The following is a 26,781-nucleotide window of genomic DNA, read 5'->3' as shown; positions in this document are numbered from 1 at the left end:
GCTGTTCAAAAATTCTGACAACCACAAAACTCTTAATGAAACCCTGTTCAGGTTGTGTGTAACAATAGCATACTTTCACTTGTTCCAGGTAAAATCTTGTATTGACATATTTTTAACACAAGGAGGCACACCAATCTCATTTCACGTTTTCTCACAAAAAACTTGCTTCATGATGACACTTTGGGTGTGTTGTCACGTGACTGTAGTCGATATCTTCTGATTGCAAGCTATTTTGTTCTGCTTTTAAAAAAAAACAATTGATTCATTTAAATAAGACTAATCTTCAATCCTGATGTGTTTTTCTGTCAATTGTTTGTTTTTTTGTGTGATAAGTCTCTGGCCTGTTATCTCTTTCTAKTTGTGTCACTCAGCAAGTAGAGGAGTCCTCTTGTCTTAAAGAAGAAATCATTAAGATTGCGAAGCAGTCAGCTGAATAAAAGGAACTTTTAAGTGGACCTTAAAAAATAACGTTCTTAAAATAAAGGCCTATTAGAGTTTTAGACTTTGTTATGATAGTGATATGATAGTTATAGTCATTTGGTCAAACATTTCTCATTTGATTTTTTACAGCATTTCACATGATCTTARGTGTTGTGTTTGTCAGCTATTACAAGACCAAATTTTAGCTTAATATCTGTAAATTTAACCGTGTTAAAGCTATTTATATGTTGGCTAATGTCAGTTAGTTGTGGCAGCCATCTTGAAMTGGGTTGYCTCRAAAAGTTAATCWGTTGCAGATGTAGAGCAAATATAAAACTTTCTGGGWGTTTCATTAAAATCTGTCTCCGGTGATGTTTTGCTAACAGGCAAACAAGACTGACTCCTAAGTTTCAAGCAAAGATGTCACGRTCAAARGTTGAGGATGATGCTCAGCTACTACCACATCAAATTAGCTTCATATCTGATAACTGTCTAAGTTGTGGCCGTTTTTGTCTTTCCCCCTTTTTAATTGGGTTGAGTTCAAACGTTAATAAGCTGAAGAGGTCAGCCCAATGATTATGTTCTGAAAGTTTCAMTTATATCCATTCWTTTGTTCATAAGATATTTTGCTAACGGTACAGAAAACACACAGGGATAAACTTTATTGTTCCATCCTAGCCTGCAGGCGATGACAGAGTCTTTTGAGGTAATTATGAGTTCCTCCTAAATGACAAACTTCACTTCAGGATTCTGCTGAGGTTGCCGCCCCTGGCTGTCTGTGATGGTGGTTGGGTCCAGTTGGTCCGTGTGAGCCTGACTCACAGCAGCAGCAGCAGCAGCAGCAGCAGTAGCAGCTGGGCGGTGCCTCAGTATAAAACCTCGGCTGTTCTTCCCTCACACCCCTGCACTCTTTCTGCTCTCCTCTGCCGGACCCGTCTCAGCTCTGCTCGGTAAGAACTAACGGTTCCACACCTGTGGTTCTGTCAGGATTCCCCAGGGATTGCTTCGGATTAACTGCTTTTATMTGGTGCCTGTCGTTCTACTCAACTTGTTAATGCTAAATTTGCTACAGAAAAACTTATTTTCTGCTCTCCAGCACTACTTTTGAACCTTTATTTCACAAGGTGAAGCCAATCTATTGTCTTTCATTCAGTTCTCATTTTGAGATTAACAACTTTTAAGGCTTTAAACTAACTTTTCAAGAATTACAAAGTCAGTATTTTAAAGATTGGGCAATTTTTTTAACTTTTTCCACCGTGCACTGTGGGGTAATTTCAGGGTGTGGCTGGACTGTGGGCAGGAACACACGTGTTCCGCTGCTCGCCTTGAATCCCACCATTTGGGGCCTCTCGTTTCTCAAGTTTTCCACTGCCTCTCAGGCAAAACTTCTCCTTTTTTAACTGTTGCCACAACAAAGCAACAGCTTTCATYGGGTTTGGGTTGCAGGAATGCTTTGGGTTTTTTTTTTTTTAGAGCTGACAATTACTCTTATCTTTGTCTCAAACGACATAATAACATACCTGACATGACATAAGTGTTTATGAGGATTACTCATTTGTGGGAGAGTGAGCAAGGCCTATTTGTTTATTGGAGAGAAACTCAGTTTGGTTCACAATCTGAGCTCAGATGAGGTTTTTAAACTCTCATCAGAGAGCCTCTTGTCAGTGTTTTTTATTATTAGTCTAAGATTAAAAAACAGAACMTCATTTAAAAACTGTGACATAAAACTAAACTTTTCAGGGTCCACATAAAGTTTTTTCTGTTTTTGTTTGATTTTTTTTTTTTTCAGCCTAAACCCATCCTAGCAGTCATGCCTTCAGATCTGGAGAATTGCATGGAAACACTCATCAAGGTGTTCCACCGTTACGCCAACAACGCTTCTCTGAACCGCAAACAGCTCCGAACGCTGATGGAGTGCGAGCTGTCCAACTTCCTGAAGGTGCGGAAGGACGTTTGACTCATCTCCGTATTGTTTTATCACTTACTGATGCACCATTTTCACCCCCTTGTTTTTTTTTTTTTTTGTTTGTTTTGTTTTTTTGTCCTCCGCAGTCTCAGAAGGACCCAGCTGCCGTGGACAAGATCATGAAGGACCTGGACGCCAATGGTGACGGCCTGGTGAACTTTGAGGAGTTTGTTGCTCTGGTTGTTGGACTGTCCATTGCCTGTGAGCAGTGCTATACGGCGCACATGAAGAAAACTGGAAAATGATGAAAAAATTTAAGAGAAGAGTCAGCTTTTGTAAAAAATAAAGTGTTTTGTTGATTAAATCGTGAATAATTTTAAACCTCGTGTGTGTGTTGCTTTCAATCAAGACGTTTCACATGGTTTGCCTTTAAAACCACCCTGAGCTGTTGCTTTAATCATTAGAACGGTATTGCCCTTTGACCCCCCTCCCCGCCAAGATCACTCCCTCGGGAAGCGAGCCATGAAAATAGGCGTGATCGTGCAACTCCCATCTATATTCCTGCCTCGCTGAGCAAGAAATACAGGTGAACTTTGCTTTTCCCTTTTCATAAAATCCTGCTTATCGCCGCCGTGAGGAATCTGCTGAATGTTCCAGGCACAAACACACCCCTCTGTGAGCGTTTATCTCTCAGCACATGTTGCAACTCTGCCTTAAAGAGACAGTGGTTTCTTTTAAAGTGGGATGATTAGGAGCAATTAATATCTTACCTGTTGCAGATAGCTCTTTGAATTCAACAAAGTTTAACAGAGTTTAGCTGCAGTGACTTGTCGTTGCATTCACTGGTGGATCTAAGATTTTTCTGAGTAAGGGGCCACAATATTCATAGAGGGGCCAAGTATTTGCTCAGCATCCTTGCACACAAATCGCTGTTTTTGGTGTAGTATTATTTATTATATACTGTATATTTTACTAGTCACACTTTTAAACACTTGTAATGTAAATTTAAAACAGCTTGCATTAAATTCTCCTTACGAGTTTTACATGCATTTTACAGTACATAGATAAAATCCTCTAAAACGCACAGCATGTGAGTTGAAAGGCTTTTTCTGCAGGATTGTTCAAACTTTAAGAAAAGAAAAAGACCTGTCAGTTTGATTCATGCTGGACGTTTCTATTTGGTTCATTAGTGCCTCTAGTGTTTAGACATAGAACTGCATCCAGCATCATCACTCTTGGGCAAAGTACAGATTAATGACAGGACAGGGGCACTTCAGGGGGCCGATCAAATTTCAGCAGGGGTCAATGCCTCTGTGGCCCCGCCCCTAGAACCGCCCCTGGTTGCATTACTGGTGATGGTAGTAGCTGAGAGTCATCCTCAACAAATACTCTGAGTGCTAACTTAGCTATTAGCTATTGTTGGTAAATTATCTCAGAAGCCACTTGACACTCACAGACCACAGCCAACTAACATTAGAAAACACAAAAATAGCTATAAAATAAAAAAATACACATTAAATTCTAATTTCGTGTGGAAGTGGCTGAGCATTTCAATACTACACAGAAATAAATGGGTGTAAATTTCATATTAATGCTGACTTTACAGACACAGAGTTCAGCTCTGTTCCTTGTCAGCGGGAGACATGCATTCCTGTAACTAAAACTAGGCCTTCGATTTCTTCAGTCACACCTTTTGGCACACTGTAGACGAGGAACAGGGTGTACAGAACTGGTTACTTCCTCACAAAAATCTTATCATTGTGATGCATGTCTGGTAAAAGTTGCTTCACACTTGTTAGAAGAGAAGGGCAACTCCTCTGCTTCCCACCCTTCTGACTTACTTAAATAAATCTTTTTATTTTATTATTATTTTACAAGAAATCGATTCAGTTCTGTATTCACAGATGTGCAGAATATCATCTTGAAGGATAAATACTGTGCCAGTCCCTGTGTTTGCAGAACGGAGACTTTCCGCCTGTGAGACTAAACTCAGAAAGGAAATGTCTTACATCACTGTGGGGAGGGATTTGGGTTTTGGGTCTACTGGTGTTCATGGTAACAGAGCAAACACTGGCGTTACTAGGTTACCGTGCTCTGACTGTGTGTGAATGTGTGTTTACAGAAGCACCACGCCCATGTGACCTGCAGCTGAGCGTAGAGACAGGAAATCCAGCTTTGTTCACTGTTCCTGTGTCATGTGAGGATTTAGACAAAAGTTCTGGTGTAAAAAGAGTAAATGTAACATAAATAGTAATGATTTCAAATGTGTAGAAATGCACAGTGCATGCTCTGTGCTTATGTATGAAAATAGAAAAAAATCTGTATTTATCAGAACCTCCAAAATAATAATAATAATAATAATAATAAAGTAACAAGGAAGTTCAGTTTTTTTCCTCAGAGCTCAAAGGCCTCCTTCAAGATCATGACCCGTTTGCCTCAGGCTCCGTCTAATAAAGGAATCCTCCACTCTCAGTTCCACTGTCACTCCAGGCATTCCTCCTCAGGGTGTGTGTTTGTGTGAGCTTGAGGATTAACAAACATTCAGACGTTCATACCACACCTGGAAAAGAGAAGCCCCCCCCTCTGCTGGAACATACCTGCTGGTATCAGTTACAGCACATCAAACTATTGTAAGTTTGACATGATAAATAAAGTTATTTTACTAATAAGGTTGATTTGAATCAGCGCGTTAAACCTTGTGTTAGAAAGTGAAATGTAACAGAAAGTTTTTATTAATCAGCATTACGTACTGTAAATATTTAATCAAGTTCCTTTCTGAAACATTTACTCACAATTAATACTCAGCTTTTTGCATGAAATACTCAAAACTATGAGGTTTTTTGTACAGGGATGTGCAACTGGTGGCCCGCAGGCCATATCTGGCCCACAGGTGACCCTCCCTCCACTTTAAAAATGTAACTTCAAATGTTAAATTTAGAATTTAGTCTACGAGCTGCTTTGAGTGTTTTTTAAGTGAAATAAAATTAATACATATTTTGGAAGGTAGACACAGAGTTAGCCTGGTTAAATCAGCCCCTTGTCCTTCACTTCTTGCTGGAGGCGTGGCCTCTGTTGAAGTTTAAAATGATTGGTTCGGTTGGCCGCGACGTATGTGTGCCAGCTCCACTGTGAAGGAGGCTAAGCTAAGAAGCTAAACGGCAATTGCATGCGCTGAAAACAACCCTACTGAGAGAAGAGAAGTACCGAGCCAAACGAGACGACTGTAAATGAGAGCTGCTGCTTTGTCAGACAAATTCAATTTAATTTGGAAGTCCTTTATGGACTGGCTTCATTCACTTCCTCCACTGCCGTATGCTAAACTAACTAGCAGACACTGCGCAGAAAATCGACATCGTTCAAAACTCCGCCTTCTGTTTTCTGATTGGCCCAAATAAAATGCTCCCAAAGAAATCCTTGTCTATGGGAGAAATGCCAGATGGAGCAGTGAAGGGAAACGCGAATTGAGTGGAACTGCGTAGGAAGGCAAAGGCCAGGCTAACACAGAGTAGTTCACAGAAGGCAAACCTTTGTCTGACCGACTTGGTGGACTGGTTAGGGGGTGTCGTCCTGTTGCCAGTTAGATCCCCCGTTCCAGCCATCTCAGTTGTTGTGTCCTTGGGCAAAACACCCGCCTTGCCTAGTGATGGTGGTCAGAGGGTCCGGTGGCGCCGGTGCATGGCAGCCTCTGTCAGTATTCCCCAGGGTAGCTGTGGCTACATTGTAGCTTACTGTCATCAGTGAGAATATGTGTGTGAATGCGTGAATGACTATAGTGTAAAGCGCTTTGTGGTCCCCATGTGGTTTGATAAAGCACTATACAAGTTCAAGCCACTACAACACGTTGCACAAAGCTAAATATGAGATGTACATTCAAGTCGCAACAGCGATTTTTTTTTACAAGACCCACAACCATGCAGGAGTCAGGACTCATGAAGTTGCACTTCATTGTGCAAAGTAAGTACCAGTAAGTGTGATTTTTTTGTTTGCTTCAAATATTTTGTAATCATGTTTATTAAACAAGATTGTGACTGTCATACATGCATTTGAGTGAGTGCTCTCTAAAGTAATTGTTTAATTTTGTTTGCTTCAAATGTTTTGCATTCATTTAACAAAAGTACAACTGTCATACATGCATTTGAGTTATGGCANAAAGAAACAAACAAGTTGCAGCAGCGCTTTTGTTTTCTGACCTCACTAAATTTGTAAGGAAGAGGGGAGCCACTTGGGTACGTTAACAATCTGCACACAGTGAGTCAGTCAGCCCAATGTTAGGCTCARGTGCCTCTCCAACAAGTCAATAACGAGCGTTCTGTGACTAAAACGTGAAGAGAAAGAGCGCATTGAGCATTTTAAAGCAAATCATTTCTTTGTTGCAACATACAAACATCAATAACATGCACAATAACATTGAGTAATGATTAAATTTGCATGTGCAAAATCTTTAATTATCAAAGTTCTTGAAAGTTATGAGGCTCTTGACTAAATAATTTTAAGAGGTTATACAAAATTAAAAGCATTAGTATAAAGGTGCATCAAAATAAACAGTGAAATTATTTTTATGAACCTGCAGAACAAGAGTTAAAGATATGATAGTTAATAAAGTTGAATTCAAACCCAAAGAAAAGTTGACTTATCTATTGTTTGCAATTTATTCTTAAATGCAACTATGAGGGGGGAAATGACAAAAGATTAAAGGATCAAAAGAATAATGGAGAGGGAGGAGGAGAGGCAGAGATTCAGGGTGGGGCAAGATATAAAGCATCCCTTACATCCGCCTCTCCATCACTCCTCAGGAACTGATTGTTACCCGTCTGACATCACAACCTTTGGTGAGTAAAATAACTTTAAAATGATGTTTTATTCGTCTGATTTTAATGACGAATATCTGATGGAAGCTTTTTAAATAGTGTCTCATTTTAGACATTTTTTATTCCCGCGGTTTAACGATACTAAGGACATTTTTGAGATGAGAGCTGTAAAGTAATAAATGCAATATTGACCAGTTCTTTAGACCACATTTACCCAGTTCCACACAATAATACCACACTTCTTAACTTATTATAWAGAGTTTATAGGGATTTCTTGTAATCATATTATAAAGCGCTGAGACAGTTAAAGGTGGAAACATGCAGCACCGTAGTTTCTGGTTCTGCGCTCTCTCCCTTCCTCCACAATTCTCATTTGTTTACGACCCCTCTGGCACCACAGTTTCCTCTGRTAACCAAGCTCCAGGGAGGAACCAGCATCTGAGTCACAACAACCGCTTCTGTCACTTTTATGGACTCGGAGTGGAGATAATAAACTACAAAACAGTTTATTTATTGAACAGTTTATGATTTTTCAATGAGAACAAACTGAAATCATAAATAAAGGTTCATTCAGGATCTCTTTCTTTACCTGCACCTGTTGATGTGAGATACCTGTTTCCATAACGATGTCCCGCYTCACTGCAATGACGGCGCTTTAGAGACCCTACGGAGTGAAGGAGGGAAGGGGCCCAGGTGGAAACCCTGGGGTTATTTTTAAACTGCTAAATGGAAAACTAGAAGAAAAACAAACAGAAATGTGTAGGCAGTTTTGTGTCTGAACTCCTCACATGTTCTATAACTTCCCTCGTAACCACCTCCAGCTAAATGATGGCCATTAATAAAAAACAAATTTATTCATAATTTATCTGCAATAGTAATTCAGCTTGATTTTGAGTATTGACTGTGCTGAAACAAGAAGAAATTTGCTAAAATTTTTGCATTTTTTAGACAAGAGGACTTTTTTGCACAGATTTCACTTTATGTTTGTYTTATCTTTATTTTGTTATATTTCTTTCCTGTTCTCTTAGATTAGCCGCCATCATGTCTGACATCCAGAAGGCCATGGCCCTCCTCATCACCGCATTCACAAAATACGCAAGCAAGGAGGGAGACCAGGACACTCTGAATAAGGAGGAGCTGAAAGAGCTTCTGCAGACTGAATTTGGAGATCTGCTGTGTGTAAGTGACCTTAGACCTCAGCCTTTRTCAGTCCTGAATCTGGATCCATGCAAATATCAACCAGTCCACAGTTCTGCAAACCTTTCAAACGTTTTCTCCGACTATGATCAGGCTAATGTGTTTGTTTTCTGCAGAAAGCCAACGACAAGGCGGCAATCGACCGCATCTTCAAGGACCTAGATACAAACAAGAGCAACAGCGTGGACTTCAGTGAGTTTGTCAACCTGGTGTGCTGCGTCACTCAGATGTGTCATGAATACTTCATTAGTAAAAAATAAAAGCATCCCAGCGCCACCCTGAGGCCAACTGTAAGAGCTACCTTTCTGTCAAAGAAGACTGAATTCCCAGAAATTATCTTGTCKTGCAAAATTAAATAAACGTTTCCCTTTTTAAACACTATAATTAATTACTTTGTGTTTTTTTTTTTGGCATGAAAACAACAGGGTTTTGTGAGATTATTGGTCTACTATGCCTTCAAGTACCAATGTTTTAACATGTGATGATCTTGTAACGCACCAAAGATCCCTGTTTCCCATGTGCAAGAGTTGTGCTGTCCATCAGTAAAATATAGACTTTGATGAAAACTGTTCAATTACTGCCACTGGGGCAACAATAAGAATTAAAAACAATATTTAAACAGAATGCATTTATTAGGAAATTCACAAGCCCTGAAGCCTGAGAACTGAAGGTTTTTATTTCAACAAGTTGTTTAGTTTTCGGACAGATTCCTTCAAAAAACTTCAAATAAGCTACATGACAAAAATGAAGCTGATCTTAAAAAATGGTTAAAAAAGTTCAAATTAATCYTTTTAGAAAACCTAAAAATCAAATCCTGAATACATTGCGCTATGAAACAAATTAAAGCTTTGTCTTAATGTAATCTATTTTTTATGCACAGTAAAGCACATTATTACCAGTGTTTTGTGGTAAATTGGCTTCAAAAAAACTAATACATTGCAAGACAAGCTGAAGCAAAGAATCCGTCATTCAAACCTTTTTAGTTGTTCCAGGTCAAAAATCACATGTTTCATGTTAATTGGAACAGCACTGCCCAAGAATAAAAAGGCAATAATTAAAAACTTTATTTGAATGTTTTTTATACATTGTCTTCTTAATCATTCTTCAAAAAGTGCTTTTGAAGATTTGAAACTATATTTAAAGTATTCAGTGTTGTATAAAGTACCATAAAGTTATACTTGTGTAAAAGTACAAGTATTTTACCAAAAAATTACTTTGGTAAAAGTTTAAGTCTCCTTTAGGAATATTACTTAAGTAAAAGTCTTAAAGTATCTGATATTTTTTGTACTTAAGTGTTAAAAGTAAAAGTATTGATTTAAAATGAGCTGCTAGATTTTCTGTTATGACATTTTTCAGGAGGTGACCTCCCACAAAAATGCAGAAATTACTATATCGTGTTAAAATAATTAATTTATGGTAAATTTAAGATGCACTAGTCTAGTTGTTTCAGTTTATAAACATATATCAAGGGAGCCCAAACCTTTTCTCCAAAATGAAAATCTATCCAAGGGCTGCAGCCAAATGCAATAATATAATTCATGAAATACAAATACTTCTTAAGTACAGTCCTATTATTTGAATGATCATGTCCTGCTGGAGTGTGACATGATTTGTTTGTGTACAAAATAATACGGTATCAGAGTTTTATATATMTATACTTCTCAACCACAATTAAATTCATTCTACCTATGAGGCACAGTTTAAATTGATTAATTTTTATAATAACTAGCTGGAATAAAAACAAACAAAAAAAGAAATAAAAATAACAACTTTCTACTTCTTGCTTTTAAAAAAAATGTAAGGAGTACTAAATGTGTGAAAAAGTAAGAAGTAGAAGTAAAAAGTACTCTGAAAAATAATTACTCAAGTAAAGCACAGATACCCAAAAATTATACTTAAGTACAGTAAAGAAGTATTTGTACTTAGTTACTTTACAACTCTGAAAGTATTTAGATTTTTATTTCCCCCAAGACACTTCTGACAAATGGGGATGCAAATAAATGACACATTGGCTTGCCAACCCTTCCGCTGGTCACGTTGAATGGCCGTGACTCGTGACGTAGTCGAGGGGCGGGTCATTATCAACAGAGTCTGTCTGTTCGAGCTAGCGTAACAAGAGGGACAGACCCCAAGTGTTATTTTGAATTTGCTCGAAAACACCGACTGCGGGAGGGGGCTAGCGCCTGTTAAGAAAAAAGATGGCGGATGTTGGAGACGAAGAAACTCGGCCAGGTCTCCCCACGGCATTCCGCAACGGTCCGGTTGTGGGTTCGTCTACGGCGGGCACCGCGGGCCAGAACGCTGCGACGGTAACGTCAGGTCCGCGGATAGTTCGCATCGTCAAGTCGGAGTCTGGCTATGGTTTCAATGTTCGCGGTCAGGTCAGCGAAGGGGGACAGCTTCGGAGCATCAACGGGGAACTGTACGCTCCTCTCCAGCACGTCAGCGCTGTTTTGCCCGGAGGAGCAGCAGACCGAGCAGGGATAGCGAAGGGCGACAGGATCCTGGAGGTGTAAGTCGGCGTATATTCTGTTCAATTAGCAACCGAGGCTACCTAACAATTTAGTTTAGCCTGTGTATGCGTTAACATTTAGGCTTGTGTAACAATTTTAAAAGCCACTCACCTCAACAGATATAATTGTTTATTCTGTGGGTATTTGAGTTCAGTATTCTGAGACTAACCCACAGAGCTGGTGAGTTTAATGGAAAACTAAACCAGCTTACATAAGTTGGACAACAGCCTGTGCATGCTGATTAGCTTTAGCTAGCAAGCGAGCCAGGCAGCGTCTGTTTTCAGCTAAATACTTGCTCGATGGCCACTCCGGTGTATTAGCACTGAATAAATAACTTAGCAGCCTTATAAACAAGTGTTGTCATACATATCGGAGGTCATTTGTGTTTAGAGCAACGTTATGTCGTTTTGCTTTGGTGAGAAACCTTCACAGACGATTYGCCTGGCTGTTTACATGGGAAGCTCAGCTGACCCTAATGCTGAATCCGTGCATTTAAATGTTGTGTGTGTGTTTCCTTGAACGGGCATTGAAGTTGTTGGCCCAGCATGAGCTTTAAAATAAACAAAGAAATCATGCATCACGTATAGTTTCCTTAACTGATGAAAAAGAAGAACAGAAACAGAAAACAAGGAACCCTGATCTAATAGTACTTGCTGAGGCATCAGTTTGTTTTGTGCATTTAAGCATTGAATCTCTTTGGTCATATGACAGGACCGATACTTATCATGTGATTTATTATCTAGTTTGACTGTTTTGCTGAACAGATCAAGATTCAGCTGATAAATGTCAGTATGTCTTGACAAAGGCTCCTCAAAAGAGGGGGGAAAAGATCATCTAATGTTTATTAATATGTAATAATGTTTTGTCAAACTCCACCTCTAATGTGTGTAAGTGTGATTTATCGTGTATAACAGAGAGAATATTTGCCTCTGTTTTTATATAGAATTGTCTTGTGATCAATTTCTAAAACACGTTTTGGATATTTTGACCCACAATTTTCAGAATTAAGAAAATTATTTATATAATAAGAAAAATACATTGTGTTTGCAAAAACATGTGAAGAAGTGCTTTTTAATCTCCTTTTTTTAGACTAGACACTGCTAATATATTGGAAGTAAAAAGTAAACATTTGCAATATTTTATACACTAAATATTAAGACTACTAATTCAGCATGGTGGTCACATTACTCTGGTTTAAAAATGGCCTTATTAAAATCCATTCATACTTTTATTTTTACACCCACTCTTCCTGTCTGGGTGCAGGGAGCTGGTGCCTGTCACCAGCAGTCACCGTGCGAGAGGCGGGGTCCATCCTGGGCAGGTCCCAAGTTCATCACAGGACCATAAATAGACAAATTAGACAAACAAGTTAATTAATCTAAAATGCATGTTTTTGATCTGTGGAAGAGGAAACCAGAGTACCTGGAGAAAACTCATGCTTACTAGCAGAAACTAAGTAGGTGATCAGATTCATTATGATCCTTCCACGGGTGCATCTACAGAAATCCTCTTACAAGTTTTGTTTCCTCTAGTTCAAAGTCTTTTTCTGTTCATTTTGGCACAAACTGTTGGGTATTTAACATCTTTGCAGAGTGTGAAAGCTTGGACTTCTTGGGAGGAGAGAAAGCACAATGTCGTCGTTGCATAATGGACTCATTGAACTAAAAAAAGAAAAATAAACAAGGAGACTTGCTGGTAATGAATATTTAGTTTAGGAAAGTTTCTTTTTTTGTTGTGTGGACTTTAAAGTTATTTTTAGCACAATTGTTTTGTACAAATTTGAGCTTTTTTATATTTTGTTTCTATTTCTATCAAACTAAATCCACTTCAGACATTGTAGAAATTAAATTTACCAGCATATTGTTGACATTATCAACCTCAAATTATGATCCACATCAGCCTTGACTTCAAAGGCTTTTTTTTTTTACATTTCCTCTGTGGACTCCTTCTACCTGTTTTTACTGTTTTGAACTTTCAGAGRATCTAGTAATCTGRCATGTCAGTATTTATCCCCACTGCYGTACTTCTCCATCTCCAGCTCCTGCATTTGTTTTTTTTATGTTCACTTCCCTCTATTAAAATTTTGTGGTTTGCCCTTTCAGTCCACAGTATCACTCAAATATGCATTTATAAACATTAACAGAGAAGTAATAGTTAAACATGTGTTTTCTTTTTTTAATTTATTTTCCTGTGTTTGCCCAACTGTTTCTCATGGTGAGGTTAACAGAGACACCTGATGCCAGTGCCATCTGCTCCCATTAAAGCCAAGAAGGGAGTGCGGGGGGGCGGGGGGTGTCTTTCAGCACTAAAGGAAAAGGAAACATAATAGCTGACCCGGTTGCTCTAAGCTCTATGTGTTAATCAGTGAAGGACAACGCTTTGATAAAATGGCACATTACAACTGGACAATGCACTAGAAGCATACTTGGAATATTCATATCATATGCTAAAAATAAGCTTGAGTMGGACTGTAATTATATTCATAAAGCTGCATCTGTGCCAGTCCTGATTATATCAGGTGCATCGATTGTTAGCTGTGACACCAGTGGTTTATTTTTCTGTGTTCCTGCAGTTTCAGTATTTTCTGTGTGGGCCACAGTTTGGTTTCAGGTCACATGAAGCTGGTTTTAGGTCACATGAGGTGAAACGCAAGGGTCATTTTTTAAAATGTGGGGTAAAATATTGAAGTAACATCACAATGTTATTCGATATTAGGAGAGATCAGAACCAAAATAGCTGGCTTAGAGTATTCTAAAGTTTAAACACACTCAGCGCAACATAAGGTTTTTTTTATTTCAAACTTTCTTCAAAAAACAAAATTTAATTCTATGTACAATAAAAAATTAAATGCAAATAAAATGACATGAAAGGTGGCAGAGAGAAGAAAAAAATCTTATCTGCCCCTTCTTCCTCAAGTATAAATGTGACCCATCATCACATCGACGAGGATTAAGTCCAAAAGTGTTATACGGAGAAACAGGCAAATAWAGTGTTTTGACTAAAATGTTTACAAAAATTGCATTTTGTCAAAATATAATAAATGAAGGCCTTATTAATGTATCATTTGAATGAACTGTCTGAAATATAATCATAAAACATAATTTTGAAGCACTTTTTTGAGCAGTAGCAACAAAAAACTGATTTTGAGGAAAAACGCTTTAAATTTTTAAGATTTTCCCTGTGAGCTAGCAAAGTTTTATTTCTTTTTAGCTGGGAAATCTCAATATTCAAATAAAATTTGAGGTTTCCTCTTTATAAGGACATCAAAAATTCCTCATTAAAATGACATAAAATTAGGATTCAGACCAAATATTTATGTATTATTGTAACCAACAAGACAAGTTAAGTCATATATATGGATTTAATTATGACATCAGAATGATCCAGGTATCAAAATGTAGCTTTTAAAGCCAAGAATCTGAAAATGCAATTAGGTCATTTTGACCAAATTTGACTAAATCCTCATTTTGATATGATGGGTCACAAATTTAAACAATAATATTCTTCAGTTAGCAAAACAAAAACATCAAACCTTTCTAGAACAACAAATTATATGAATACACATTATACTGTTACATATTTTTTCAACTATTCAACTTTATCCTTCTCTTAAACACGTACATTGATTTGTCACTTTTAACATCGTCTTCCAGATTATTCCACAATCTGACTCCTCGGATTGAGGTGCAACGTTCTTTCAAACTGGTTCCAAATTTAGGTTTCATGAATATCTCTGTCCCCTTAAGATTATAACAGCTTTCTCTCTTAATAAAGTTTATCTGGATGTTTAAACGTAATGTCTTTTGGTGAGACTTATACATAACTAACAGAATGTTATAATCAACCAAATCATAAAATATCAATAATTTCAATTTACAAAATAATATATTAGATGGATAATAGTAATGTTTTCAAGTGATAACTCTTATAGCTCTTTTCTGCAAAACAAAAACAGGATTTGTAATAGCCTTACATGCTTTACCCCATTCCTCGACACAGTAGACCAAGTGTGGAACAATTAATGTTATATAACATACAGAGCTTTATCATTACTTTGTAAAGCAATGCAATAGATTTAGCTATTTTTATTCTTAAATAATTTATGAGGTTTCCATGTCAGTTTCTCATCAATAATAACACCCAAAAACTGTACTCTACTAATCTCTACACCATCAACTCTAAAGAGAATATTTAAAGTTTAGTCAGTGAATTAAGTATTTAAAACTCTTTGCTTACTGTTTTGTTTTCCTTGTTCACCGTTTTGCTCTTCTTTTGCCACGCTCTTGCTGTTCTCTAGGAATGGGGTGAACGTGGAAGGTGCAACTCACAAGCAGGTTGTGGACCTGATCCGCGCAGCAGAGAAGGAGCTGGTTCTGGCTGTGTTGTCTGTCCCGCCTCAAGAAGCCGATGGTTTAGAAGGTGGAGAGGATATCCAACCTAACTACGATTACAGTGACAAGCAGGCAGTGCCCATTTCTATTCCCACATATAAGCATGTCGAGCAGCACMCTGAGAGGTTTGTGGTGAGTAATTTTGACTTGTCTGCTTTGCTTTATTATATTTATTTTTACTTAAAACATACAGAACAAATGAATAGCCTTTGTGGACATTCTAAAAGTAGAAAATGTATTTAACCTCCTAATGTCTTAATGTTTTGGCCATAGGTGTACAATGTGTACATGTCAGGAAGACAGCTGTGCTCAAAACGCTACCGCGAGTTTGCCATCCTGCACCAAAACCTAAAGAGAGAATTTTCAAACTTCAACTTCCCAAAGCTTCCCGGTAAATGGCCCTTCTCGCTCTCCGAGCAGCAGCTGGACGCTCGCCGCAGAGGCCTGGAGGAATATCTGGAGAGAGGTAGGCTGATTATGGTGGTTGCTAATAAACCTGCTTGTGTTTAACATGGGAGAAAACAAGAGAAACCTCTCTGTTGTTAATCTGTGGGTTGTTCTGGAAAAAATCATACCTCCATTTTATAATATTTATGTCGGGCCTGCTTTGAAGATCTGAACCTGATTAAATGTGCAGAGTTCATGTAGTGAAGATGGAGTCATTGAACAGCTGTCATCAGTTTTCTGAAGTACTTAAAAACAACAGTGCATCTGAACWCTTGAAACAGTGACATAGTGTTTATTTTTGTATCATTTTGCAGCCTGCCTTATTTTGTACCGTTTTTCCTCTATAATTGTTTCCAGTGTGTTCAGTGCGGGTTATAGGAGAGAGTGACATCATGCAGGAGTTTCTCTCTGAATCAGATGAGGTATGTCATTTCTCTTGTGTGAAGTTGTATGATTTTGTTTTTTGTGTTTTTTTTTCTCCTGCATATGCCCTGCAAAGCTCTGCTGTACAACATTTAAAATGGTTTATTGGCAGAATTTTACAATATAATAATAATCATTGCAAAGTTTTTTTGTTGTAAAGATTGTGGTTGACAGTAGAATTGGATGAAACAAATAATTTTCTTTAGCTTAAAAGAAGAAAATTACACCCAAAGCTTCAAGTTGCACAACTGAGAACCWCAGCAGGCCGGAAGGGGAAAAGAAAACAGTCAGATGGCCTTTTCACAGATTTAGTTCATGGCAACCCTAGTTTTGGGGGCAGCCCAAGAACTTGCATTCAGGACAATCTTCWGAATAACAAACCTTGATTCATGAGTTGTGTGTTTGGAGACAGATGGGGTGGTGGAATTTAGGCCAGGAAAGTGGGTTCTTGCAACTCGCACTGTGGATGGAAAACGTCCATTTTAACTTCATCTAGTTGACTTAAACTGAATGTTTACTTAAACAAATAGTCTTTTATTTGTTGACGGTTAGGTACAGGCAGTTGGGACAATTGTTGCTGAGGAGCTGATGTTCTCAGTAATTATTGAAGCAACAATAATAAAACAATCTAGCATTTAAGAAATAACATTTGGATWTCTTGCAAGTGTTACAGCCCTAAAAACATCTGCCTAAAACCGTGCAAATGGTCATTTGTGCCATTTAAACAGTGCTGACCCATCAGACCGTAAACACGGCACACTAGAACCTCCACTGCAGGTTCTGTAGTGTTTGTGGTTTGCAGASATCTGCCTTTTTTGAATTGAGATTGCTTCTGTGCATCTACTGAATGACTGATTAGATTCAAACACTGGGTTTGTAAGGCAACTCCTCTGGTTCTTTGTTCTTTCAGCTGTTTCTGAATAGTCTCGCAGTGTGGCAGGGGACACTTTACATGCGTCTCTTATTGTTTTGCTTCTCATAGAATTACAACGGTGTGACAAATGTGGAACTGCGGATAGCCCTGCCAGAAAAGACCACCATCTCCGTCAGGGTCCGTAAAAACAGTACTACAGACCAGGTGTACCAGGTAAGWCCAGCTAATGCTGTTGAAGTGTAAGTTGCATCACATTTTATTTGCTGCGAAACAAATAAGTGGCTTTATTTTGCTTGTTTGTAGGCGTTAGTGCTTAAAGTTGGAATGGACAGTATTATGGCAAGCTACTTTGCTCTTTTTGAAGTCATCAACCATTCCTTTGGTAAGAATGTTTAAGTCTTATTTTTGAAAGGAAACAGTCTCAGACACCTGTTCTGCTTTCTGAACAAAGAGCACCATCCCACTGTTGAGTTTAGTTTGCAGAGAACTTGTGAACTTTCATGTATGTTTTTAAAGCTACATGCCTTCTTTCTGTTTTTTGTTAGTGAGGAAGCTCGCACCAAATGAGTTCCCCCACAAGCTTTATGTGCAAAACTACACATCAGCTGTTCCGGGAACGTGTTTAGCGCTCCGCAAATGGTTGTTTAGCATCCAGGAGGAGGAGTTACTCAGAGATAACCCGCTGGCATTGCACTACTGCTTCCACCAGGTAGGGACAATGATTAACATTTCCCTCTGAGTCTTTAGGTCTAAAAGAACTGTATTGAACAGATCATGTTTGAGTAAAAGAAATATGCTGTAATCTAATATTTTTCTCATAACTATTAATATCAGTCAAGTTCACCTGAATCGGCTTTATTAGCCTCCAAGTTTTTCAAAGTTCAGCAGTGACTTTTWCAGAATTTTGCCACTTGGCAGCATTAACGGTCACTTAACAGCAGTTAAAAAGTAACGTATTAAATTTTAGGAATTTCTCCTCTGGGTATTTACAAATTAACTAAATTATTACCATTATTATGGCTTTTTATTATTAAACATTGTACCAAACAGTCACGAGCTCTGACTACTTTTTGTTGACCTTGTATTGGGAAATTGGTGTTTTGCGCTTCGTCTAATTGTTTGTTTTCTGTAATCTCAGCTGATAAATGTCGTATCTTTCTGTGCCACCCTAAACTCGCCACCATATTCCCACTCCCCGTTTGTCCAGGCACTGGATGATGTGAAGAAGGGATTCATAAAAACAGAGGACAAATCCTACCAGCTGCAGAAACTGGCGGAGCAGCGCAAGATGGCCACGGTCAGTACCACAAACCAGCCTTTGTTGAGGCAAGGGATGGGGATGACTACCACTGTGTGCCTGCTGACCAGAGCCATCACCAAAACTCTTTCAGAGTAACATGGACAGATTAAAAAAAGAAAAAAAAAAACGGAAATCCTTTCATGCTTCAGAAAACGGCTCTCTGTGGAGTAAACAGACATAAAGCCATTTAGCTTATATTGATGTTTGTGGAACATTAACTACAAAAGYTCCTTTTGTCTCAGAGTTCAAACTACATTTACAGTCACATTACTAATTCCTGTCTAAAGCTTATAAAGAGTAGTATTCTTTAAATGAAGGTAGCATTTTGGTGTSTTTTTCTGTTAGTTTCAAATCAAAGTCTGAGAATTTAAATAATATATTTTGGTTACACTTTCCTAAAGTGTCCTCTTTTATTACTGGTTAGTACCTAAGCCTGTTACGGACATGTGAGGGCTACAATGAGGTGGTCTTCCCCCACTGCTCCTGCGACTCCAGGAGGAAGGGCCATGTCATCACAGCTATCAGCATCCATCACTTCAAGCTGCATGCYTGCACTGAGGACGGCACGCTGGAGGTGAGCATTCATCTTGAGCTGTTTTAAAACACAGAACACAAAACAAATCCAGTGCKTTGCCTTTTTTATATAGTTTATATTTTTCAATTCATTTATAAAAATGCTTTTTTTTTTTCCCATATTAAATCTTGACATTAGTTAAAATATTTATTTGCACGTGTAAAGTAGCATGAATCTGTCTTTTCCAGAACCAGGTAATAACCTTTGAGTGGGCAGAGATGCAGCGCTGGGACACTGATGAAGAGGGGATGGCTTTCTGCTTCGAGTACGCTCGAGGAGAGAAGAAACCTCGCTGGGTTAAGATTTTCACTCCATATGTAAGTGTTTGTTTTTACACCGGGCATGTACAAACACARGGCTGAGAGAACACATGCACACGTGGTTACACAGAACAGCAGCTTTGAAACATTACATCATCAGTCACCATCAAAGTTAATGGAAAGAGATTGATGACAACGTTTATGGAATTATTGGACGCTCCATCTCGAAATCTCCACAARGTTTGGCATGGAYCYGATGATGGAAATGATGCAAACAGAATTTGTAAAAATACAAACCTGGATTAAACTTAATAAATTGTCATTAAATTTGGATAAAACTAATTGTATGGTATTTGTGGTTTGAGATCTGTAGAGTCAGTGAAGTGAAGTTTTTGGATGTCATTATGATGGAAAGCTAACATGGAAATCCCACATAAATCATTTAAGAACAAAAATAGCCAAATCCATTGCAGTATTATACAAAGTAAAGGACTTATTTAATGATAAAGCTCTGTTTATATTATATAATGCAATTGTTCCACACTTGATTTACTGTGTTGAAGTCTGGGGTAAAGCGTGCAAAACAATCACAAATCCTATTTTTATTCTACAGAAAAGAGCCGTCAGAATTATCACCAGAAAACATTACTGTCATCCATTGAATATATTATTTTGTAAATTGAAATTATTAAAATTTTATGAGTTGATTGATTATTATATCTTTCAGATTATGTATAAGGCTCATAAAAAAAATTACCTTTAAACATCCAGTTATATTTTGTTAGGAGGGTAAGTTTATATAATCTTAAGGGACTTGAGATGTTTATAAAACCTAAATTTCHAACAAATTTGAAGGACCGATGTACTTCAGTTCAAGGAATAAGATTGGGGAATAATCTGGAAATTGATTATAAAAATGTTGGTTAAATGTGTTTAAAATAATGATAAAAATAAGTTTGTTAAAGAAATATAAAATTGTGTAATGTATATCAAAAGTTGTTTGAAAAGGAATTGAAGTTTTTATTTTGTTTTTCTTGAATCTGATTGCTTGAAATTAATTTTGGAAAAAAGGGGCAGATTTTAAGARTTTTTTCTTCTTCTTTCTGCCTCCTTTCATTTCAAATGTGATTTTTTTTATTTATTTATTTTTTGTGTATAAATTTTTTTTAAGTGAAATGAATAAATGAATTAAACTAAACTAAACATTGATTAAAAAATCATTTTGACAACGTATTCATTTGGAAGTTCATTTAATAAAAGACCAGAGCAATATCTCTCCACATAAAGAAAGGCTAAAGCTAGACTTTAATTTACCCTTAATTCAATTACCCTTTGTCAGGAGGTACATGGGAAATGAAATCGAACCCTGAGGGTTTTGATTTAATTTCAAATAACAGGCAGGATGTGAATGATCTCTGTCCAAGTAATGGTTATGTGTGGAGAAGACACATTTGTTTTTACTGTTGGTCAAACTTCCGTTAAGTTTATTTTTTGGGAGGAGACAAATAATCAGCTTTAGGATGGAGATATTAGGGTCCACAAAGAGAGACCCTACAGTAAATCCTTCTCTAGTGGCTTAAATCTGATGCCTTGCTATTAAAAAACTTTGGTAAACCTTTTAGGAGGTCTTATTTTACAAGTAATTTCCAAGAACCAGATTTTTTAATAGATGTAATTGAATAAAAACATCTAACAATCTTATTACAGCAGTACAAAAAACTTTATAGACTCAAAATGTGACAAATATCAAGAAAAAGATTTAAAAAGTGTGATCTCTTTCATGTCTCATTTCTGATTAAAGCAACAACAAAACAATATTGTTGCTCAGATGGCCTGAAATGTGCCTTAAAAACGGGGCTTTAAAAATAATATTGCTCAGATCGAGGATTTCCTGAAATAAAAATGTTATTAACTTCATACCCTCTTTAATCATGTATTCAGTCAGAAGAAGAAAAACAACATGAACTTAATTTTACAGTTGTATTTGATGTCTGAATAACAAAGTCTTTCTCCCTCTTCCCAGTTCAACTACATGCACGAGTGCTTTGAGCGAGTCTTCTGTGAACTGAAGTGGAGGAAACAGGTAAGGACCCCTCCTTTCCTCTGGTGGGAAATGGATGACTGCATGCCAGCTTTGTAGGTCTAAACTTAGCATGTTTTTACATTGTTCCTCACCAATACAGAAAGAGCATGTTTGCTTTAGTGTTTTACATAAATGTGAAGTTTTGGATTTTATGTGTAAGTTTTTATCTGTTTCAGGTTGAGGAAGAGGCCTCCGATAAAGACAACAAGAACTGCAGCAACAATGGTAAACGGCTACTGTTTATTCTTTCAGACAGAAAGAAACAGCGCTTTAGTGTGAGAGGTTGGATTTTTATCAGAGGGAATTTGCATTCAGACGTTGTTCTTCTTTGATGGATGCTACCCATCAAAGAACATAAATTATTCAAAAGCATCCTGTCTGATAAAACCTAAAATGTCAAGGGCAGAGCAAGAATTTCAAGTATGAATTGATTAAAAGCAAATATATTTGAACTTATTAGAAGTGAATTCAAGTTGGTGAATTATTTTCAGCTTAAAAAGGGATTTAAGGTAAGCTTTTATATTTGCAAAACATATTTTTGTTGCACATTAGTTTCTGTATTTAACTAATAAAATTCAAGGTTAATTAGGCTGCAATTTAGAGAAAAAAATGTCTGTAGAAAATACATTCTAACTGCTGAAATGTGCTTGAAAAAGCTGAAACTGAGTTGTTAAAGCTGAAAAAAGTAGAACACTAGCTAAATGCTGAAAGGACCAAAACAGTAGCTAAAGGCTAAAAAGAACAAAAATCGTAGCTAAAAGGAGCAAAATGCTGCTAATAAAAAGGCCGAACATTAACTAAATGCCAAAAGAAACAYCGCTAACTAAAAGAAGCAAAATATCATCTAAAATCTAAATGAAGAAAATATTTKATGAAAGCTAATAGGAGCAAAACYCTAGCTAAAATTGTTAAAGMTTAGCTAAAAGRAGCAAAGGATTAGGTAAATATAACAAAAGGTTAGCTAAAAAGAGCAAAACACCAGTTAAAAGTTTAAATTTGCACAAAGTAAGCAAAAAGCAGCGAAACCTACAATTAACAAAATACTAGCTAAAAGCTGAAAGCAGCAGAATAGTAGCTAAAGGTAGCAAAAGGCTAATTAAAAGTAATATAAAAACACAAAAAAGGCTTTCAAAGAGAAAAATGTCCATTCTCAATTAGTTTGATGCATTTCTATGTTGACATTTTTTAAAGAAAATTTAATATTTTGAAAATTATTAAGTTACAAAGATCAAAAGCCAAAGTATGCAGGAGTAGTTAGACTGCAAAAAAATAAAATAAATACAACTTAAAGTCAAATATAAAACTGGAAAACAACTTTTACAAAAAGCCAAACATCTCTGAGAGTGAAGTGTAAATATTTGTGCACACGGGGCGACAGATTTTAGGATATCTGACATCTGATCAGAAGATAGACATTTAAACTGTTCGTCACATATGAAGRGACACGCAGTCATCAACACGAGAATGTGGACAAACGAGTACGTGGCAGAAACACAAGCTTCAGGGTTCCAGGAAAAGCTATGAATAATAAAACACCCGAAGAGAGTTGAGGAGATCCAGATATGAGGGGAGAGTATCGTCATGCAACAGGACGACTTTGTAATGATCAGTAAATCAAACACAGTCATCTGGACCGGTCTGTTGATTTGTGGTGTTGCAGCTCACATAAAATAAGACGATCATTCAGACTTGTTCCTCTGAACCGTCACTGTTTTTCCAGAGTATCTGCCTCCTCTGGAGACGCAGCAGAAGGGATGGTGCCACCTAGGGGGCGAAATCGCTACTTCCTAAACTACGTCTGCTGTCACTCAAATCAGAACTGATCCACTCGCATCATCACAGCCACCCCGGACAGCGCCCATCGATTTAAACCACGGAATTGACAGACGGAGGCCGCCAGTTTGGGGAAACTGGAAAAGTCGCCCTTGAAACAAATCCAGAGACGGACAGAATGAGAAGGAGGGGGAATAAAATCACCATAAACCAGCTTTCCATGTAATTTACTAGATCCTCATAGTGTGTCTGTTGTTTTTCCTCCATGCCTCTGCCTCTGCGATGTTGGGCTCAACAGCAGCAGATCCTCAGTGGACGAGATGAGACGTGTCAGTTCAGTGGCTGGCTGCTCAGGTCTGACACGGCACAGTGGGAAGCATTGTCGCAAAGCGGACCACCTCAYAGAAATCCGATGAAAAGAGACGAGTTCTGGGATGGAGATTTGACAGTCAGCTTTTCTGACAGACACATTCAGCCCAAATCCTGCAGCTTGAGCCCCGAATGGAACCGAGCTGAGATAAAAAGAAAAAAAAACAAGAGAAGGTGGGGGAGTCCATCAATAAATGGGTTTTCTGTTTCTTTCACAGTCAAATGATTAAAAAAAGAAAAAAAAGTCATGCTTCACACTGATGCTGGACATTAACATATTTTTTCTATTTCTGGGTTTGTCAGAATATAAGCAGCACAAATGTCACAAAGGAAATGGACGTGRTCAGAATTATTTGTATGTTTAACGATCATGCTTCTGATAAAATATAGATTAATATAAGAGCAGTAAAAGTTTTTTTCTTCATCTAATTGAGTTACGTTCAGGATGTATTAACTAATCTCCATTTTCCACCTTTTCATGTGTCTAACCCARTCTGCAGAGTGACGTCTGTTGGCAGGCAGCCATTAATCTCAGTGTATGGATATTTTATCCCCATTGCAAGTGTTTTATAGAGGCTATTTAACCGAGCTTTGGAGCTGAGAGGAGGCGCCGTTGTCGTCCTCAGCTCCGCAGGACTAATCTCTCCAACAAAAAGGTTGATGGGCCAAAGCGTTAATGTTATTGAAATGTCACATCMTACACGGCGGGGACCCTCACTGACAGAATTGTGAATATAAACACAACAGGATTTATGAGCGTGCGGGGTGCAGTTCTCCGGGCAGGCAGCAGGTGGCAGTGGAGCTTAAGGCGGAGTAAGTTTGCGAGCTCAAATGGAAATCTCAGTGATCCCCTCTGGGGTTGTAAGTCACGAAAAGTATCACTCCTCTGCAGTTTGTCCATGAAGTACGTCGGGATGTAAGATGACGTATCGTACAGAAAGTAGAGRGTGAAGTAATTTAACTGCTACCATAGCATCAGTTTAACGTCTGCCTCTTACTGTGCATACATGGATACAGTATTAGTCATGTGCATCTGCGCATAACATGATTAAATTAACRACACTTGTGAATTTCTGTTATACAGATGTTAGGGTTATTTATGTTTTTATTTAGATCTTTTTCACCTTAATCTCAGCTGAACTGTAAAAAGGCAGACACTGACAAAAAAAAACAGATTTTACCTCAGTGCTGGAGTTTTCTTGGTTTATCCCATTAAGGGCTAGAATTAATCTCTACCAATTAATTACTGACTCATTTCTGGGCTTCACTCACAATTTGGTCCAAAAGCCTGAAGTTCAGAATGTTTTTTTTTTCTTTTTATAATAAATTATAGAGCACAAGTTTGACTTCTGCAGATGCTTCAGGTTTTGCATGTCTCTGGTGTTCCTGTGCTTTCAGTCAGCTACCGTGGAGCGTGCTCGTGTGTCCTCTGTGTTTATCATTGACATTGCTGATAAGCCTGCAGGCTCTGATTGGACGTGTCTGATGAGCTGTCGGTGTGGGGGCCGACAAATGAAGATGGAATTTATTTTTATTTGTAAGACAGCAGCYGTGGATGAATTTAGACAAATGAGAAGTGGGGTTTTMTTTGTTTGTTTTCAAGCTGAACCCACACAGATATCCCCTTCTATCCGCTACACTGTAACAGAATTGTATGTGAAGCACAATAAATTTGACACCTAATAGTTGTTTCTCAGTGACACAGCAGTATGTGTTTGTGTTTTACACAAGCAGCTTGATTGAGAAACATAGATTGCCAGGAGGTCATTTTGACAGCAAAACCCACCAGAGATGGATAATGTCAGAACTGCAGCTGCTCAKCCCTGATGTTTCTGTTTTTTAATTAATATTAATTAAATTTCCTGGGAAACAGAAAAGACGGTGTGCGGTTTGTGCAGCCTCGTTTGTCCTCCTCTCTCGCTCGCTCCAGGTTGGTCTCCCATCATCGCAGGGGGATGCGGTTGCCGTGGCAGCAACACGTTGCCTCAAAGTGCAGCTTCTGTTCCTTTTATTCTCGTCAGCCAACTGACTCAGTCCTCCCAATAATGCGTTCAACGCGGTTCTTTTTTTGTTGTTTTGTGTTTGCTGTTTGTTCTTTGTCCCTGTGGCTGCTGTGAAAATGCTTTTTGAAAGCCGCTTTTTGAAAAGTAAATGTATATAAATATTTTTGTGGTTCGGTTTGTCTCGTCTGTACCAGTGGCCGCCTTACGCTCCATCATAGCCAGGTTTGTGTGTGTTGTCAGCTATTTCATCCATGAGCTAAATGTCATAAAATAAAATAAGGTGAAAGCGGAGATGTGACGGGAATGTAAGCAAGCATGTCTTTAGACAGATGACCTGTGTTTGGTGTCAGTCTGTGCCGTTTCGTGGGCCGTTTTTTTTTATTTTTATGTTTTGAGATGCTGGACACCCGGAGTTTTAACTGATTATTTATCAAAAAATAAATTTGAAATAAGCCACGAATGTTCTATAGTGTAAGAAATGTTGAAGAGGGAGCCATACACAAGGTTTAGAAAGTTATTTTCTTTACCAACTGGATGCAGTTGCTACAGCAACACAACTGTGCAGCATGTGATGAAGCTCACTCCAGTTTTTAAATGGACTTCTGTAAGGTTCTTTGTCTTTCTTGTACAGTTTTGGTTCAGTCGCGATATGTCGTCTCTTCGTCGGCGTTTTTGTCTGAACTCGGTGTTTGTCGACCTCTGGAAAGCACTGCTGACGTGTCCTAACTTTAACTAACATGACGGGTGGATGTAAGCGCTGTTAAAAAAGTGTTTGCCTCATCGTACAGTTGTGTTTACTGCTCTGGAAAACTATAGCTTTTCTATAGCAGGAGAGCAGTGAGCGTAAAACTCCTGAGACTTGTTCATTTTAAAAAAAGAAAAAAAAATCTTCTTTTAAAACAATTATTTCTCCTATTCATAACTTTTATTTATTTAAACGAATTAGTAAAATGATTATGTACAAACCTTATGACACTTTCAGTTGATTTAGTGTGGGGAAGAACAGCTACACGGATGACTACCTAAACTTAAAAAGTTGTTTWAAACACATCTGGTTTCTCATTTAATGAGTGTATAAAGACAGCGATTAACACAAGCTTAAAAAATAGTTTTATATCTAAAAACGTCTTTAAAGGTTTACTAACCAGTTTAAAAATGTGTAGAGTAATAAATTGTAACAATATTTTAAATAAAGTTATATATTGGGAAGAATGTTGATGGTCTGAAATTATTTTCTGCTGTCTGTGGACAGTCTGAGCCTACTGTGTTTATTTTTTACTGCTTGTTAAATGATGAATCTCTCAGGTTGGGTTTGTTATTGTGTGGATTGTCCTCCTGTCCTCTACACAAAGTGAAAACAGAGCTTAGCGAAGGTAACCTCTTGGAGGTGGAAGACAACAGTTAATGTTTTTAACATTCAGTTTTGGACAGAAGTGTATA

General features: G+C 37.8%; 3 protein-coding genes across 3 annotated transcripts; all 3 read left to right on the top strand.

Moving 5' to 3' along the window:
* The first annotated feature begins 1,261 nt into the window (after window positions 1-1,261).
* On the top strand, window positions 1,262-2,707 carry s100a10a (S100 calcium binding protein A10a). The gene is made up of 3 exons (XM_014013170.1): window positions 1,262-1,370; window positions 2,210-2,359; window positions 2,473-2,707. The coding sequence occupies exons 2-3, from the start codon at window positions 2,231-2,233 to the stop codon at window positions 2,629-2,631; spliced, it is 288 nt and encodes a 95-aa protein (XP_013868624.1). The 5' UTR covers window positions 1,262-1,370; window positions 2,210-2,230; the 3' UTR covers window positions 2,632-2,707.
* A 4,396-nt stretch (window positions 2,708-7,103) lies between these two features.
* Window positions 7,104-8,715, top strand: LOC106520879 (ictacalcin). Its single transcript, XM_014013169.1, has 3 exons — window positions 7,104-7,155; window positions 8,163-8,313; window positions 8,448-8,715. Exons 2-3 carry the CDS (start codon window positions 8,176-8,178, stop codon window positions 8,589-8,591), a joined length of 282 nt encoding a protein of 93 aa, XP_013868623.1. The 5' UTR covers window positions 7,104-7,155; window positions 8,163-8,175; the 3' UTR covers window positions 8,592-8,715.
* Window positions 8,716-10,433: 1,718 nt separating this feature from the next.
* snx27a (sorting nexin 27a) lies at window positions 10,434-25,215 on the top strand. The gene is made up of 13 exons (XM_014013168.1): window positions 10,434-10,843; window positions 15,142-15,367; window positions 15,509-15,701; window positions 16,040-16,104; window positions 17,088-17,192; window positions 17,283-17,361; window positions 17,525-17,688; window positions 18,187-18,276; window positions 18,704-18,853; window positions 19,042-19,170; window positions 21,137-21,196; window positions 21,373-21,421; window positions 22,917-25,215. The coding sequence occupies exons 1-13, from the start codon at window positions 10,530-10,532 to the stop codon at window positions 22,985-22,987; spliced, it is 1,695 nt and encodes a 564-aa protein (XP_013868622.1). The 5' UTR covers window positions 10,434-10,529; the 3' UTR covers window positions 22,988-25,215.
* The last annotated feature ends 1,566 nt before the right edge of the window (window positions 25,216-26,781 follow it).

Source organism: Austrofundulus limnaeus, unplaced genomic scaffold (assembly GCF_001266775.1).
Source record: "Austrofundulus limnaeus strain Quisiro unplaced genomic scaffold, Austrofundulus_limnaeus-1.0 Scaffold98, whole genome shotgun sequence".
NCBI classification, from domain to species: Eukaryota; Metazoa; Chordata; class Actinopteri; order Cyprinodontiformes; family Rivulidae; genus Austrofundulus; species Austrofundulus limnaeus.
Note: the sequence above shows the minus strand (reverse complement) of the source record. Positions and strands in the feature narration are given on the sequence as shown.